Below are 17,281 nucleotides of genomic sequence, written 5' to 3'. Positions count from 1 at the left end.
AGTGAAGAACTAAGATACTTTTTGGGTGACTTCTTATTTAAGAATCTATTTTGGAAAACAAATAATATTATTAAAACTCTCCCTCTCTATCTCATATTAAATGTTTCTTTAGGAGAGTAGAATTTAAAAAATAGAACATGCAATTAATGTATTATTTCCTTTAGAACTTATTAAATTATTCTTATAAGTTTAAATATATATATATATATATACACTCTTATAAGTTTAAATATATATATAAGGTAAAATGCAAAAAAAACCCCTTCAACTATTGGCCACGTGTAATTAATCCCCTGAATTACAATTTGCTCCCTTGAACTATTAAATTTGGTGCAATTAACCCCAAATGTGACATCTCTAGCCAATTGGTGAAAGTAGAAATAGTAAAAGAAAATTTTACCCCTTATAAAAACTGCGCCGTTTCAGTTAAATTATCAGCGACAAAAACCATGGTCGGAGGCACGGATTTGGTGACGGAAGATCAGTCGCCGGAGAGAGATGGTGGCAGATTGAGAACGTGGTGATCGGTGAGGATGACGTAAAGAAGGAATTACAGTTCATGAAGTAGATACATATTCTTTCACACCTCATTTACAAATGAAATATATATATATATATATATATACATCCAGCCACAAATCAATTGAGGAAGATGGGGAATGAGAAATTTAGGGAAGATATACATAGAAGGGCATTATGGTGGCTGATCGAGGAAGTTTAGCCTTTGTTTGTCTCTTCCTCTTTATTGCAGTAAAACATGAAGAAGATTAAATTTCTCAGGCAAAAATGCTCTTAAATAGCCTATAATGTTAGAAGTGTTGGAAACAAATATTGAGCCTCATAAAACTAAAACAGAAACAAGTAAATGTGGTTATAACTTCAAACATTGAAAATCTGGAAGGAATCAATGACAGTGTGCAATTTGTCTTTCATCTTCTCCCATCTCCTCTCGTTGGCCCCTGTTGACACTCTGTAAAACTTCCCTGCGGCGAAAGAAGGCAATCTCAGTGAGAAAGCATATATATATATATATATATATATATATATATATATATATATATATATCGCCTCTATCAGCCAACCCACCACCGGAATAGTCATCGAACCCCACCATCCTTATCGCCCCTGCTCGTCGCCGGATAGATGACTATTACAGCCGTTGTTCTTCAATTTTTTCACACCCAGTTCAAAGCCGTCCTCTCCGTCATCTGTTGCTCTCCGCCGCCGGTAACATCAGACCCACCTCTTACCGGTTCCTTCCTTTGCCGCCTTGCCAACTCGCCGACCAACTCTCTGGTCCTCACACGCAACCAATCTCTGGTCCTTCACTTCACCGGACATCGAGAAATCCCCATGGTCGCCGTTCTTAAACTTATCGAGAAATCCCCATGGTCTCTGGTCCTCCACTCTTCTCTGACCTTTTCTTCTTCTTCTTCTATTAGGACATCGCCTCCTTTAGCAGCTTCATTCTCCGCAGTTTTCTTCTTTTCACCCTCGAGAGCCATTTTAGAGAGAGAAAAAAGTGATATGACTTATGAGAGTTAACCAGGAGAGAAAGTGTGGGGTTAAAGAGACAAAAGAGGCATTATGACCTATCATGTGCGTCTGTACGGTCAAATTCAATCGGCTTTACCACTGGACATGATTAATTGCACCAAATTAGTTATTTCCAGGGGGTTATATGTTAAATTAGTAAATAGGAGGGTTTTCTGTTACATAACTAATAGTTGAAGGAGTTTTTTTGTACTTTACCTTATATATATATATATATATATATATATATATATATATATATTGATAATTTAGAACTCCTTGAGGCAGGCCCTTCATATATTTTGTTTAAACCTAATAAGTGGATAAAAATGTTGGGACATTTTGAATGGACAACTAAATGAGAGTAATAATTAGCAACCAGTGGTCTGGGTAACTTTTTTTTTGTTATTATTTTATTGACTTTCCAAGTATGAGCTGGAGTAGCTCAGTTGGTTAGAGCGTGTGGCTGTTAACCACAAGGTTGAAGGTTCAACCCCTTCCTCTAGCGATTTCTGCCTTCTTATTTTTTTTTAGTTACAAACAGTGCTTAGTATTTTAAGACTTTTTTTTCTTTTTCTTTTTTCTCGTAGTAGCCTTTTGAGACTACCAAAACTAAAATTTTTCCACAAACTCATTTTCCAGACTTGAAGCTAATGATTTAGACGATAATAATAATCGGCTCACAGAAAATAAATTATAATTCATATAAACTTAAAAACATATATATATTTTTGGGAGGTGATATCGGTAGGCGTTATAGGCGCTACAACCAAGTGAATTAAAAAGCAGGAATGAGAAAGCAACAAAATTAAATTATAAATAGTGAAAATAGAAGCGAGAGATTGCGCAAAGCGTGCTTAGAGCGGTATAACTTGAGCTACAACTCCTTTTAGTAAACCAAATGACTAAATTACACTTCTCTCTTCTATCTTACAACTTAGTTTTCATAAAAATATACATATGCATACATATTAGCATTTTTGTGTGCATCTTTATTTAGTTTTCTTCTTTAATTAAATTTCTCGCACGAAAACAAAGTCCTCACATTACAACTCAAGATTTAAAAATTCGCAGCCAACAATAACCATCCAACAAGGTTATTTACCCAAAGTAGTAATAATAATAACAGCATTGCATTAATTACAATTATCAAATTGCATTAATTACAATTATCAAAATTCACTACTAAGAGATCATAATTAATCATTCAATTCAAATAGCATATGGGTTTGTAGATTTGCAAGGCATGGTTTCCAAAGGGTGATATTTTATGATTTGTTGACTTTTATATTATATACATACACACATGCCTGGTGAATTACTCAATAAAGTTCAATAAATTTTTCAATGAGAGTATCAACCTCTTCCTGCTCAAAGTGAGGTCGGGAATTTAAATCAAGTGTGAATGACTACCTACTTAAAAAAAAAAAAAAAAAAGGTTTTTCAATAGAGTTGCGAGGAGAGATTGGAGCACAAAATAAGGAGAAAAGGGCAGTTTAGTCTTTAAAAAAAAAGGTATATGGAGCGCCAATATCACCTCCATTTTTTTTTTTTTTTTTTTTTTTTTTTAACTGCTTAAAAACATTCTCCGACATTTCTGTAGTTGTAGGAGAAACTGTATCCATACAAAATGCTTCTCAGTTGAACCTCACCCAAATCATCAACCCAAATACTGAGAAATTTTCAAAGCACTACTAAATGGCAACAAAAACAACTGAGTGCACGGTTGTTTTGCTGCTCTATACAAAAGAGACCCTCAATCTATTTTGCTATAACCTGTAATTAGAACAAAATGCATGTATCATCATCATCTTCCTTTAATAGACCTAAAACCCTGTCAATCCGGCGAAGTGCTTCTTCATGGCCCGGTCCTTCCTGAAATTATTTCTTCCCCCTCCTCCTCTCCTTCCTCTACCCCTCGGATTGACTGGATTCCCACGTCCTCCCACTTCAGTGGCGTCGGGCTCATCATCATTTTGATCCTCATTTGACTCCATCAGCTTCTTAACTGCACCTCCTAAAGGAAGGTTTCCTCCGCGTCCAAGGCCATGGATTTGTTCTCTCTGGGCTTGATTAACTAGCGATGCTTCATTAAAATTTGCGACTGCAATTGAACCCTCAACTTTATAATTGTAGTTCTTACCATCCTTCACATAGTATTGGGGCTTCTTACGGGAGTTCCATTTAGAATGAGCAGGATTTTGATCAGGATTTCCTGCCTGTGTCTCCCAGGGTTTTCCCCGCTGTGTCTCACTCTCTTCCAATCCCGAATCACCAACACTCATACCTAAATCATCAAAAGAGTCGTCATATTCGTCTTCATACTCAAGTTGTGAAGCTAGCGCCACAGTCCTTGCCAAATCCATGTCGTCTCTGGAATTGAGGGCCTCAGGATCAGAAGAGGCAACTCTAGACTTTCTGACATACCTCCCAACTGTTGTTGATGACGATGAAGAAAATGATGGGGCCACATTTTGTTGCTCTCTGGATGTAGGTAACACATTTGTAGAAGATGCTGTTACAGATTCCAACATTTTTCCTTTCCCTTTATCATTCCTGCTCATAGAAGACAACTTGGGTGGTGGAGTTTTCTCCAAGGAAGTGTCCAGGGATTGCAAATCTTCATGGAGAGTTCCCTCTAGAATCCTTTGAATAACCTCTTCTGGATTCTGGTTATAGACTTCAAGACATGCGGATAAGAAACCCATGCCATAATCGGGGAAAATGTCTTTTATTTGACTCATTTTAGACTCAATGATTGCAGCATCTTCATCCGTCTGCAGTGTGTTGTTTGTCACAGGGGCTGGCGCATGAGACTTCTCCTTAATATTGGCTTTCAAAGAATGCTTCATGATTCCAGAAAGATACTTGATTTGTTCATCATCCATTGAAATCCAACCTGCACCAGAACAGTTGAACAACAGAATTGCTTCAAGATACACAATCAAGGATAATTTACAGAAATGTTAAAAATAATGCAAAGTATTTGTCAAAGAGGATACAATAAAAAAATCTTCCAAAAGGTTGCACAGAATAAATCCCTGAGTTAATCAAAAGCAACACGGATACTTGCAAATAGAATTTGCTGTACATAAATCTAACATATGCATGCTACCTTCGCTCATAAATCTGTCATATGCATGCTACCATCACTACTCCTACAAATGCCGAAAATGTACTACAATTAATGTCAAGTACAATTGTACTAGTACAGATACACTGGAAGTAAGATAAACAAATCATCTTGAAAATAACACAAATTCTGTGCCCAGATAAAAAACAAGGAAACAGGCTACTTTTTGTGTTGCCTAGCTTTTTGTAATGGGAGATATGCCCCCTATTTCTTCTACATTGTTGCTTTTAGGTCTATCCATTTGTATACTTTCCGGGAGCAACCAAAAAAAAAAAAAAAATGAGGGTGAGCGAAAGGTTCTTCTACCCCTTTCTCTTTTTATTTCTACTCTCAAAAGGAAAGCTCTCCTTTTCTGCCCAAAAATTTGGGCATAAGATTTTTTAGTACAAAGGAAGAGGTGCTCCTCCCTCCCTCAATTTCTTCCTCCACCAAACATTGGGGAGTTTCCCCTTCCCTTCCCCCTTCCTTCCCTCATCTTTTCCGCCCTACCAAACATAGCATAAAACTTATAGTGCAGCTGTGCAGGGAGAAGAGCCGAGCACCCCGCCTAACCAAGGGGTAGTCTTCGTCACGACAAAGAATGCTACACTTTAGATCGCTTTCATGGATGCCATGAAAATTCAAAATATGTTTTCCTTACAAAATGTCTATATTAGTATTTGTATATGTACAGATTTGATTACAGCTACAAAGAACTAATAAAACAACACAAACAAGATATTTCCTTCGACAGATAGTTTTGTCAAGGGTTATCAAAACGCAAACATTTTAGCATGCGATTCATGCAAAATTCAAATGTTTACTCACGCTTTCACATAGAGACGCACAAGCTCGTGGAAACCAATAGCATAATCACTTGATGAACCCTTCAAAGACCCTCATCATCAACAATTATATAAATGCAAAGAAAAAAGAAAAAATAAAGCCTGACATGATGACTTCTTGATAGGATGTTAATTTCAACTTTCTTTTTCCCCTCAATTTCTAACTACCAGAGACTGACAAGACTTAAGATGCCTATGCATACAACATTATCATGACGGACACAATGGAAAACCTATGCTACACTGTAATTTAGGCAAGCCGAATCTAAATGCTATAAGAAATTTTTCTCTGCATTGTTAACCTTTACAAACTAGGATTATAAACGGATTAGTACCCTCCTTGTATTAGGCATATCAGAGTAGGTGTACGACACTTCTTCGTGTTTAGTGGTGAAAGTGCACAAAGTAAAACTTATTTTTTAAAACTGAACATTTCAAAAAAATCAAGCTTTGCCTTACAAAACAGGAAAACCTTTTGGGTTTTAGAAAAGTGCGGATGTTAGAAAAGATTTCCAATAGTTTAACACACTTCCTGCTTTATACTTTCGTGCCTCGCTGCCTTATTAGATCACGTCTTCACAAAATTTTGATGCACTCGAAAAGCAAATGTCATCTTGGAAGGATTTACAAGTACACCACCGTATTACGAACACTTGTACATTTAAAGAGGCTTTTTTAGGCGTTCTTGAAAAGGCTTTTTGAGTCTTACTTTATGGCAAGACTATTTTGAAGCAACCCAACACCACTAGCATTAATTAAGTGTCCCATTAGGAATGCACCTCACAGTTCCTGACACAATTGAAGGTGCTATTTTTATGCTTCTACATCTTGTCTCCTGAAGCCTAGACCTCATGTTCTGTAATTCATCTCTATCTTTCTTGATTAAACAATGTTCCGTCTAATCTTCAATTATAGTGAACGATAATACTCATATACATTGATCAAATATGGTGCATTATTCTTTTCTTTTTCTTTGTTAAGCAATTTCAATATGCTCCAAGAAATGTTTATATATTCTTATATTATTTTCTAACTATGCCTTTTATATTAGTTATAATAAATTTAGATAAAATAAGAAATCAAAATCCAAAGCCTCCATAAACGAGTTAAATCCCTTGAAAATGCTTTTGCCTTCTAAAACCATGTGCTCTTCAGTCTGACAACGTCAGCACATCAAACAGACAAGTAATAGTAAGATCAGATTTAACATGCATCACTGTCAGTAGTGTAACAAAAAATCTGTTCAAACCCAGCTTTTCAAATACAAGATTTCCGTACCTGTATTTTGTAAAAAGTCAATTCTACTCATCATCTGGTGATCTTTTTCAAGATTTTGGAGAAATGTTCCCCTGTTTTGGTCCTCTTGAACATTTGAATATCCCCCACCAATCTCCCTAAAAGTCTGAACCAAAATGTCTGCCCTTATGACAGGATCCTCTACATTGGCGGGGAACATCTTTGTGGCAGATGGAAGAGGGAAGCTACCCTCAAACACTTCATCACTAAGATAGCAGAAGTCCAGTAACTTCCAACCAAGTTTCACTATCCTCATAGATAACATTTTCAAACTAAGAGCAATGTTTGAAAGCATGTCCACTAATGTGTCCAGAGGCCCATCTTCTCTCATTGTAAGTATAATTCGAAAGCCTCGCTGCAGAGATGGCAGCAAGAAATCATGTAATCTTACAAGGGTGCTGAGTAATTCCTCATTTCCATTACTGCATGAACAAAACAACTGTAGTTAGAAAGGTGTTTCACAAGATTTCAGGTAGAAAAGCAACGAGTTGATATCAAGCATGAGATATGCCTCAGAAGTGAACCTATTCACAAAATAAATTGATATTACCTCATAAATAAAACTGTTCATATCAACAATAAAATATAAAATATAACTGGAAACAATTAACATCAAAAGAAGTACATCCCTCGGTTCCCACCTTTTCACACTATTGTTTAGAACAGACCGGATTATTCATCATCACTTTCCATTATCAATGTAGGATTAGGATCATCTCTGTCACTTTTTCGCTCCTCTACTCCGTGGTGTATGATTGGATGGTTCACAACACTACACGTTGGCTGATCAACATTTATTTGATTTTCTTAAAATAAGGCAGTGTTGTTTAATGAAAGATCAACGGTTGTGAATTGTTGTGAATCACTGACTGTGCATCATGGAATAGAGGAGAGAAAAAGGAGAGAAACTTATACTATATTTTTAATCTAATAATCTAGGATTTTCCTGCAAAAATAAAATATCTCTATCCTGAGTCCTTTCCCGTTTTCTCCAATATGAAGATGTGGGCATGCTTGCATAAATGAAGAAATTAGATTATCTCAATGTAGTCAGGCTTTCAATTTTCCCACTACCATAAGATTGCACAAAATGCATTTCAAAACATTTCTATAGAACTTTAGTGACTGTAGTATAAACCATGCAACAACTTGAAGATGAAGAACGTCATCTTCCATGTCATAACTCAATATGCACTAATGATATAGCTACTTTGTTCTAGACAGTTGCAACAGATCTAGCAAACAACCAATCATAATCGTTGACTGAGTGAACCCACTATATTGGGTAAAATTAAACCCAAAACCACAGGTGCCATGCATCCTTATTTCGTATGGTAAAAGTTCGATACCTCAATTCAACAGGGCATGAGAAATATACAGCTGCAGGCTTGTATGCACTAACAAAAGCATCCATGGATACAACTGCATCATTTATGAAGTCCATTACCTATGGACGGAAATATAAAAATAAAATTAGTCACGGTTATGCACATATCTTATCCAACAAAAGCCATAATAGGAGAAAAAATAGAAGATTCTCTTGGTTGCCAAAAAAATCCTTTCCTGACAAGGTACGTTTCAGCTGCTAACCCAATTAAAAAATAAATAAATAATGTTATTACTGTGAGAAAGCAGCCAAAACTTGGTTAATGAGAAAATTTTCCCAAGTATGTCCTTATGCCAACTCTATAGAAAGTCTTTCTTGAGATTATTGGAGTGTAAACCATTCAATATTTGTCTCTAACCATAGAGAATGTTTTACAGCTCAAAGTACCATTGCGTTCCAAGGAAATGATCTCCACCGCAACAAGGCCCAAAGAAAAAAAAAAATGCATGAACAAAAACAACCCAATACTCCCATAGGGGAAAACAAAATATAAAAAATTAAAAAAACAGAACCTCCAAATAATCTGCATGTAGCCGACTGGATCCATGATCTTCAAGCCCATGAGAGGAGAATAGAATCTGTATGAGAACCCAAGGAAAAAAAACTTAAATTTATGGTAAAATTTACAGAGAGAAGTACAAAGACTCTTTAATCATTATGCAACTGTTTGAAGAAAGCTATAAAAAATCTTGAGTAAACGTAGATCTCAGCATTTTTCTTTCCTGTTTTGGCTAATTGAAAGGTATTCAAGCAATTATGACCGCACGATTAATCCTTTCAAAGGCATGCAGCATCCCATCCCATCCCACATGCATCAGCATCACTGGGATAAAACCTTGGATGGCCCCAAGGGCAAAGACATAAACTTGGGACTTCCACATGTTGGCAACATGTTTTGGACACCTTGCCCTATAGCCATTACAGTTCTTCTATTAATTATTGTCACCTTTTTTCCTTGAACTTAGTTATTGTTGCTTTGAGTTAAGGAGATGTGAGTTTTGACAACGAAAACAAAGAAAAAATACAAAAAGACTTCAAGTTCATTCAGAAAGGAGGACCAATACAATGGACTGTTATCTTCTACATCAATAAGTGCAAAAAGCAGTACGCCTCTTGAAAAATCTGACTACAACGCGAACACATGTTAATCCTTCAATTAAGTGTCAAACTTTACACATCCATAACTCCGAATTCGGATCCATGAAATATGTGTACCATCCAAAGACAAATTTTCACCCCATTTACCTCAAGTGGACATCATATGTTTCCACTTTCCACTGCTTTAATACGGCCTTTAAACTCCTGAGTTTGTCATAGGAAATGGGGTCATTGCCGTAACCAACTAAATAATAGGTTTTACTGGAAAGTGCATCAAGGAGCAACCAGAATTAGAATTTCAATTATTTACTTATTTAAGATCTCCATCCAAAAATTTCACAATGACATACATTATGCTAAGTGCCTATTGAACTACTCTGACTTATCAATTTCACAGGTATATCACATACTTGTATAAAAAACTATTAATATTTGAATTTCTAATCTCTATCCAAAAACTTTTTAAGGCTGTAAATGCTCAGGATTTCAAACAGGAACAGATCAACTTATGACTATTAATTCAACATGTGAAGTATATCATATATGCAATATGCTAAACAAGACAGTAGGCGTGATTCAGGCAATAAACTAACCCCAGCATTCAGTAAGGTAATACGGATATAAATCTAAATTCACTGGTACAGATAACTCCCATCTACTAATTAATAAGTTAAAACAAGTTTCTTGACAAAGTATACCTCTAAGGATGAGCTGCAACGCTGATGCATTGTGTGGACAATGCTCAGGAAATGAGACATTGCTGCAGTAAAATTATCATGGATCCTAGGTTGGGCCTTCAAAGTATTCACAACCTGTCAAACGCAACTATGTAAGAGAGAGAAAGAGAGAGGATCTTGAAGCAGCAGTTAGATTAAAAGATCAGAACTACCCTAAACAGCTGCAGCACAGAGCAGAAGACATAGTTTTGTGATCTACAAAAATTCAGCAATGATGGCTTTTTGCAGGCAAAGTAAAGGAATAAATAACATCCTGGTAGGACACAAATCATTAATAGGATAGACAAGAAACAGAACTTGTGGTGCATCCAAATACCTCCAACTGAGTACCTTAAGTGTAGAATGGATAGCGCCAATATAACAAATTGGATATAAACGTTCCAAAGTTTGCAAAGAACTAGAATCTTTGCACCGTTAAAAAGTTAAGAATTTCAGTTTTGAATTACCTAGATAGACCCTGGGAAGAGTACCACTAACATCAAGGAAAGGGAGAGTAGCTGAAATGAGAAACTACATTAAAAAGAGAGTCGAAACGTCTGTAATTCAGTCAATGAAATGGGGCATCTTAAAGTTCAAAAGCAGACATTAAGATATAGGAGCAGTGCTGTAACCAAAAGGTTCGGATTCTGGCACGGAACTAAATGCTCGTCTTGACATTTCAGTAACACTTTGATCACTATAGACTTTTATGTGCTAAAGTGGTCAACAATTCTCAGAGTATTTTAGTAAATAGTGGAGAGAACTAAAGTCTCTGGAAATTGACGGGGTGCATCAGTTGCAGTCATATTGAATTTTTCCAAACTAGTGCGCTTTCTCAAGAGGGTCAGAGGGTGGATGTGTCCAAAAAAAAGAAAAGTCTCCAGTTTAAGAAGGCAGTATAACATGGAAACATGGTGTTAGAATCACCCAAGCACCATGACATGGCAGAAGGCATTGGACAGCTCTACAAGCAGCCTTGAGAATTTGAGATGGTCACCTACCCACAAGGATCAAATACCTAAGGGAGGGTGCAATAAAAAACATTATTAAACAAGGAAATAATGCAGCTTGCAGTTAAGGCCGATTCCTGTAAGGAGAGAAAGGTTAATGTAAATGTTAACCATAAAACCTCCAGTAAACTTTGGGATTGTATGCATGTCAACTAATAACTTACCCCAAAAAAAAAAAAAAAAAAGAAAACCCAGCTGAGATGGTTATGGCAAATTATAAATGATTGCACCACTACATAATTCATGCAAGGCAATTTATTCCTTTGTTAAATAGACTCGTGTACGTGTACTGGGTGCGGGTATGTATCCAAGCATTGGACGTGTCAAATCCTAACTCAGAAGGAAACAAGGACTCTGCCAAAATTTCGTATTATTAAATTTTTTATTGTATTTTCTATAGTAAAAAAAATATTTATGTAGCATAGTGTTTAATATAGATATTTCACTTGTTTTAAAGCAATGCATAACAAAGTTGAATTATTGGACATCTCTTTTTAGGCGCATGTCCAACCAAAAGTGTCAAAAACATATAGCATTCTGCCATTCCCATGTCCAAGTATTGTGTATTCGACATCAGCACTTCACCAGCTTTTGAAGAGTCATGTCACAGACTCATTCTATGTCAAGATAGGGAAAAACAACTCAACTCAAGAAAGCCTTTTGTCGACTATTTGGGTTGGCTACGAGAATATTGTTGTCATTCTGCTCTATCTATCTGCTCCATTTGGGGCCCATAATCAGAGTCAAACCACATCACATCATATTTTATTTTACTTTAAACTATCACAATCTATGTTAGTTTTGTTCTTTTTATTCCCCTAATATTATCTTCAATGGTATAGTTCTTTTATGACAGGATCAAACAATTTTAGTCAATTCTCTCTCATTTTTCTTCAATTATTCTATTTCAACCATCTCACGAATGTGTTCATCTCCGATCTTATTTCTTGTTTTGCCAACATCCATCAACAAATCCATTATCAACTTTAAGGGGTGCAAGCATGGTTCAGTGAACCAGCCGGTTCGCGACGCTTTTATGGGCTCCCGTTACTTTGACTCACCGATTTACCGGTGAGTCAAAAAATTCGCACAAGAATCGGCTGATTCGCGACGAACTGACCAATTCTTCATGCGTAACGGACACTACTGCATAGAACCGGCCAGTTCAATCATCATTGCATTAATTGGTGGTCAAATATTTGACTGCACTTGCTGAGTTTTTTAATATAAAAAGCAACTAGCCGAAGGTTTGAACCCAGTAACCTCATGCAATCAGTAACGTGCTCCTGTCACTCGTCCAAGCCTTTTTTTATATCCTAATGGGTTTACTCTTATATTTATTGATTAGTTAATTATTATTGTAAACAATAAAAATAGACACAATTATAATTATCATAAAATCACACATTATATGTTTAATTTATGTTATATGCAGACAAATAATATTTTTAATTCAGGTTTATTTTTTTACTTCTACTTTTTGTTTTTAATTGTCACATGTTATAGATCGTATGATTCATAACTCATTTTATAATTGATTTTACTTTTAGTTATTGATTTCATAAAAAGTATAATTACTAACCATTTTTAATAACAACAATGATATAAATTCACAGTTTGGTCATTACTTGTGTTAAATGATCTAAAAAAGTTCAATAAAAATCACTAGAAATTCATCTTCATGAATCATATTGTAAAAATTTGTGTATCGGTGTATTTTGGAATCTATTTGCGAGGTTGAAAAAAAAAATTCACAATTGTGATAACCGGTACCGTTATGTTACACCAATACAGCCCTGATTCCGTTACACCGCAATCGCGACTGTGAACCATGGGTGCAAGAGACTTGATTCTATTAGCAAATCCAAGTGTTACCAATTAGACCAAAAAGATCAGCTCTTATCCATCGAAGACTACATATAAGAAAATTTCTTTAACTGGCATCTACAGGGGTTGATTGTTAGACTGGGTTCATCAATGAACTGAGAGAGAGGACAATTCTTACCCATAAGTCAAGGCCTGGTGACAGAGCATATTTACTTCCCCCGACCCACAAATTATTATAATAATAATAAATAAATAAAAATCAGTAAGACAAAGTTTCTGGTTCTCTTCAGCTTTCTTGTGTATCCTATTAAAAAAAAATTTAAGGATTTATTATCGTTTTTTTCACACCTATTTAAATAGATAGTCATTTCTGTAGCAAGAAAAAGTTTAAAAACCCAAAAAAAACTACAAAACCTTAACCAAAACCTGAGCATGATTTGCTAAGCTTCCAACTTTCTACTCAGAAGGAAGACAGAAATTTTAAGACGAACAAAAGAAAAGTGCAAGCACAGGCAACAAAAAGTATTTTCAATTAACAATTGCAAGAGCGATAAAGAAATAAACCACTTCTACTTTTCATTGCTTACCACTAATCTGGTCAGATCTTCATTCTCATGACCATATATGGCACAAATATCTAATAACTTAGGCAAATCAAGCAACTTTTTTTCCTGCAAAAGGACTAAATGTGGATTTAGTGAACAACAGTGTACTGAAAAAATAAAAAAGGTAAATTGTCACAAATATAATATTTCATCTTCTTCATAATATTCACAATAGATATTTTTGATGGGCGATATAAAGTTACTGATTTTTGTAAAAAAAATTATAAGCTACAAAGAATATGCAAAAAAGTGAAGTCATTGTTTACAAATAAGCGAAAAATATGCAGTTATTCAAAATATAGATAAGAACTGTCATAGAAAGGCATGAACAAAACACAACAAAACCGTATTCAAACTATTTGGGTTTAGCCATATTGATTATAAAAGGCCATATTAGCAGCAATAATGAAAAAAAACCACACACCAGCATGATCCTTTGGACTGAGACTGTCAGCAGACCTAGCACCAGGATCCCGATTGGAAGATCTGTAAAGGAATGGAATTACAAACCAATTCAAGATAAATGTAGAAAGCATACTTGGGAAAACATATGTAACTATGAATATATTATGGAATTATAAGTTATTACTGAAACTTACATGCGATACAAGACCATGAAAGCACGCCTGTTCAGCTCAGATTCTCCTAGAATGACCCCAGCAACTATTCCCTTCGAGCGACGATGTGGGAAGTCATACCACCTAATCTTAAATTTTAGGAAGCTTTCCAGAAAGTCGTGCAAGGAAGAATCACTCGCCACTAAGAAGAGTGGAAAGAAAGGGGGGAAAACAGTAAGAGTGGAAGGATTGCACAAATAATGTGTTTACACAACACACAATGAAATTAGCTGTTATCTTTGTTAGCCAGCATTGAAATGATATAATAAGTCATCAATACCACTCTTGACGGTTTCCTCATTATCATACTTAGCACCAGTAGTTTTCAAAACCTTCTCACATCTCCGTCTCCATTAGATGTGCCAATCATTCAATATGTTCACGCCAGACAGTAGCAATTTTGATTAATGCTTGAAAAGTAAGTTGGCATTTCCGCAACATGTCGCTGATACCAAAATTAATGATCCAGTGAAGCCAAGAGACCTCACTCCTTTCCCTTATACCCAATAATCATTAAACAATTGCTTTTAATTTAACAACCAAACGAACCGAAAACAACAATATTAACACAAAATAACATCCAAAAGAACTATGCATCAATTAAACTAACACAGAACAAGAAAACCAATCATACCGTATCAAAACTCAGTGGATCAAATGACAACCCCTTGAGAAAAAACACAGTACCCATTTCAAAAAATAAATAAAAAATTTAACTAGCATCAATTGAACCAACACATAGCAACAAACCCTTGAGAAAGAAAAAAAAAACACAGTAACCATTTCAAAAAATAAATAAATGATTCAATTTCTGAAAGATACCAACCTTCTTTCCAAAAATCTCTGGATTTCAATCTAAGCAACCGAGACAACTCTCTGTTGAGAAGATCGACCACTCGCTGAGACTCCAAAGGATCCAATCCGCCTTCTTCAGCACCGAAACCAGCTGCGACCGCCTCGTCCTGCGGCAAGTAATTCACGAAATTGCCACTGGGAATTCTATTGGAAACCCAGTCCCCGCTATCGCCCATCCGAACCCTACTCGCCGACGCGGTGGCGCCACTGCTGCCACCGCTTGATGTGGCGGCGGAGGATACATCGGGTTGTGGAGAGAGAGATTGTCTGAGAGAATTTGAGAGTGTTAGATTGGTGTCTGGCTCTCCTGAGGTCGAATTGGACGCTTTCGGGATATACTTTTTTTGGGTTTTGGCGAAGCTTTTGTTGCCGTCGTGCCTGTTATGAGCATATCGATTCGACATTTTAGAGAGAGAAAGAGGAGAAAGAGGAGAGAGAGAGAGAGCTCCGGTGGCGACGAGAGCTGCTGAGTGAAGAATATGATTTTGCAGCTTGGAAAGAGGAGAGAGAGAGAGAGAGAGAATCCTTTGATCCTTGGAAATTCAGGAATACTTGTGCACTTCCAGGGTCGATCGAGCCTTGGGGTGCACACAAAATCACAACGTTGGGACCCAATAGAACCGTACAGTTTTGTTCTTATTCTTTTTTTATATAGTTTTCTATTTTTTATTTTTTATTTGATTAATTTGAATATATATATATAGGAACTTTTAAACTATAGAACAACAAATCGATTATTTATAGTATCATTTTTAGTTTGCTTCCACTAATTTTAACGGTTTGTTTAGGTTCTAATATTTCTGAAATTGATTTAGTTCGGTACATTTTTTTTATTTTTTGATATAGTTTTTTAATTTTGATTTTTTATTTGATTAATTTGAATATATATAATATTTATAAGAACTTTTAAACTATATATAGAAGAAATTATTTATATTGTCATTTAGTTAACTTTCACCAATTTTAACTGTTTGTTTCGGTTCTAATATTTCTGGAAGTAGTAAGATCGATCCAGTTTTTGTTCTGGACCAAACCAACATAAAGCCTAACCCGAAATACAAAATTTCCAGCCGCAAGTAACAAACATAATTTAAGTATTATTTTTTTTTTTCAAGTTTTGAGTTAAGACTCAACTTTATTGGGTTAGACATGAGCTGAGAGCTTAGTGTGATGTGGAGAAGATGTGTGATCATAACTATATAAATGATATGTTATGCGGGGCAGGATCACCTTCAGTCGTACAGTGCCTCATTTTCTCCATTTTGGGTTAATGAACAGTGTTAATCATGATTGGTAAAAAAATATATTTTCGTCTTCCCTATTCTTCGTTTAAGACAAACCTTCAAAACCCTAAAGCCTCAGACCTTCCCTTCTCGTTTCAGACCTCCCTTATTCTTCGTTTCAGACCAACCTCCAAAACCCTAAAGCCTCACACCTTCTTCTTCATCTTCCCTTGTTCCTTTCTTCTTCGTCTTCCCTTGTTCTTCGTTTCAGACAAACCTCCAAAACCCTAAAGCCTCAGGCCTTCCCTTCTTCTTCTTCTTCTTCTTCTTTCGTTAAAACCTTCTTCTTCCCACCCTTCTTTTGTTAAAAATGATGTTAGGGGTAAATGGACAATTGCAAACAATATTTAGGCTTCGTTTGGATACACAAGAGAGAAAGGAAAAGAAAGGAAAAAGAAATGAAAGTATAATATTCTTATTTGGATAAAACTGAGGAGAGAAAAGAAATGAAAGCATAATAATCAAATTACTATATTACCCTTTTGTATCTAATGTAAATAAAATAACTTGTTTCAAAAGCTTGAATTACTTGTAATTTGGAAAGCTTGAATTACCCTTTTGAATTACTTGTATTATATAAAATCCTTATAATTTATGAAATACTTGTAATTTGAAAGGTCAAATTGATCAAGGTGATCAAGGATGTCACTAACATTCTAATAATCTAATTCTGGATCCTAAAGTTCCATTAAACAGTGGATTTAATTTAGATTAAGGGGCCCAAATCCATATCCACAAACAAAAGATTCAAAATAAAGACAAGTTGAAAATGTAAGCACCACCTTTGCAAGCATTTCTGCAACACGTTTTTTCTTTCTTTTCCTCCAAATTTTGTTTCTCTTGGACCTTTTTTTTTTTTTTTTTTGATAAGACAAATACTCCTCATGATTCAAATAAGAAAACGGGATGATAAATAAAAATGTGTTCCCATGCACCCTTGTATAATATCTCTAGAAAATGAGATAAAAACTGCTCAAAACTAACTAAAGAAAAAACCCCTCAATGAAAAAGATCCTCATTCTCAGCTGTAAGCTTAATGGGATTTCACATACTCCTGAACTATGTGAAGACCCTGAGTTTCTTCCCCGTAATCCTCA

At 35.6% G+C, this 17,281-nt stretch overlaps 1 protein-coding gene and 1 non-coding gene across 3 annotated transcripts; one reads left to right on the top strand and one right to left on the bottom strand.

Annotated features, from left to right (window-relative positions):
- The first annotated feature begins 1,967 nt into the window (after positions 1–1,967).
- On the top strand, positions 1,968–2,041 carry TRNAN-GUU (transfer RNA asparagine (anticodon GUU)). Its single transcript has one exon. It is a non-coding gene; the product is annotated as a tRNA-Asn (tRNA).
- Positions 2,042–3,000: 959 nt separating this feature from the next.
- On the bottom strand, positions 3,001–15,472 carry LOC132274016 (uncharacterized). 2 transcript variants are annotated; one of them, XM_059775159.1, is made up of 9 exons: positions 14,873–15,472; positions 14,029–14,188; positions 13,854–13,915; positions 13,412–13,506; positions 9,970–10,083; positions 8,686–8,751; positions 8,136–8,233; positions 6,769–7,208; positions 3,001–4,432 (listed from the first exon to the last, which is right to left on the bottom strand). In XM_059775159.1, exons 1-9 carry the CDS (start codon positions 15,303–15,305, stop codon positions 3,360–3,362), a joined length of 2,541 nt encoding a protein of 846 aa, XP_059631142.1. In that variant the 5' UTR covers positions 15,306–15,472; the 3' UTR covers positions 3,001–3,359. The 2 variants fall into 2 exon arrangements, with proteins under 2 accessions (XP_059631142.1, XP_059631143.1); XM_059775160.1 differs by lacking the exon at positions 14,873–15,472 and having other exon boundaries at positions 3,007–4,432; positions 13,412–13,495; positions 14,029–14,081.
- Positions 15,473–17,281: the final 1,809 nt, after the last annotated feature.

This window comes from Cornus florida, unplaced genomic scaffold, assembly GCF_030987335.1.
Source record: "Cornus florida cultivar Cherokee Brave unplaced genomic scaffold, ASM3098733v1 CherokeeBrave_3.0.0_Hap2_Chr09, whole genome shotgun sequence".
In the NCBI taxonomy this organism is placed as follows: domain Eukaryota; kingdom Viridiplantae; phylum Streptophyta; class Magnoliopsida; order Cornales; family Cornaceae; genus Cornus; species Cornus florida.
The sequence above is the reverse complement of the archived record's forward strand: the minus strand, read 5'-3'. Positions and strand labels throughout refer to the sequence as shown.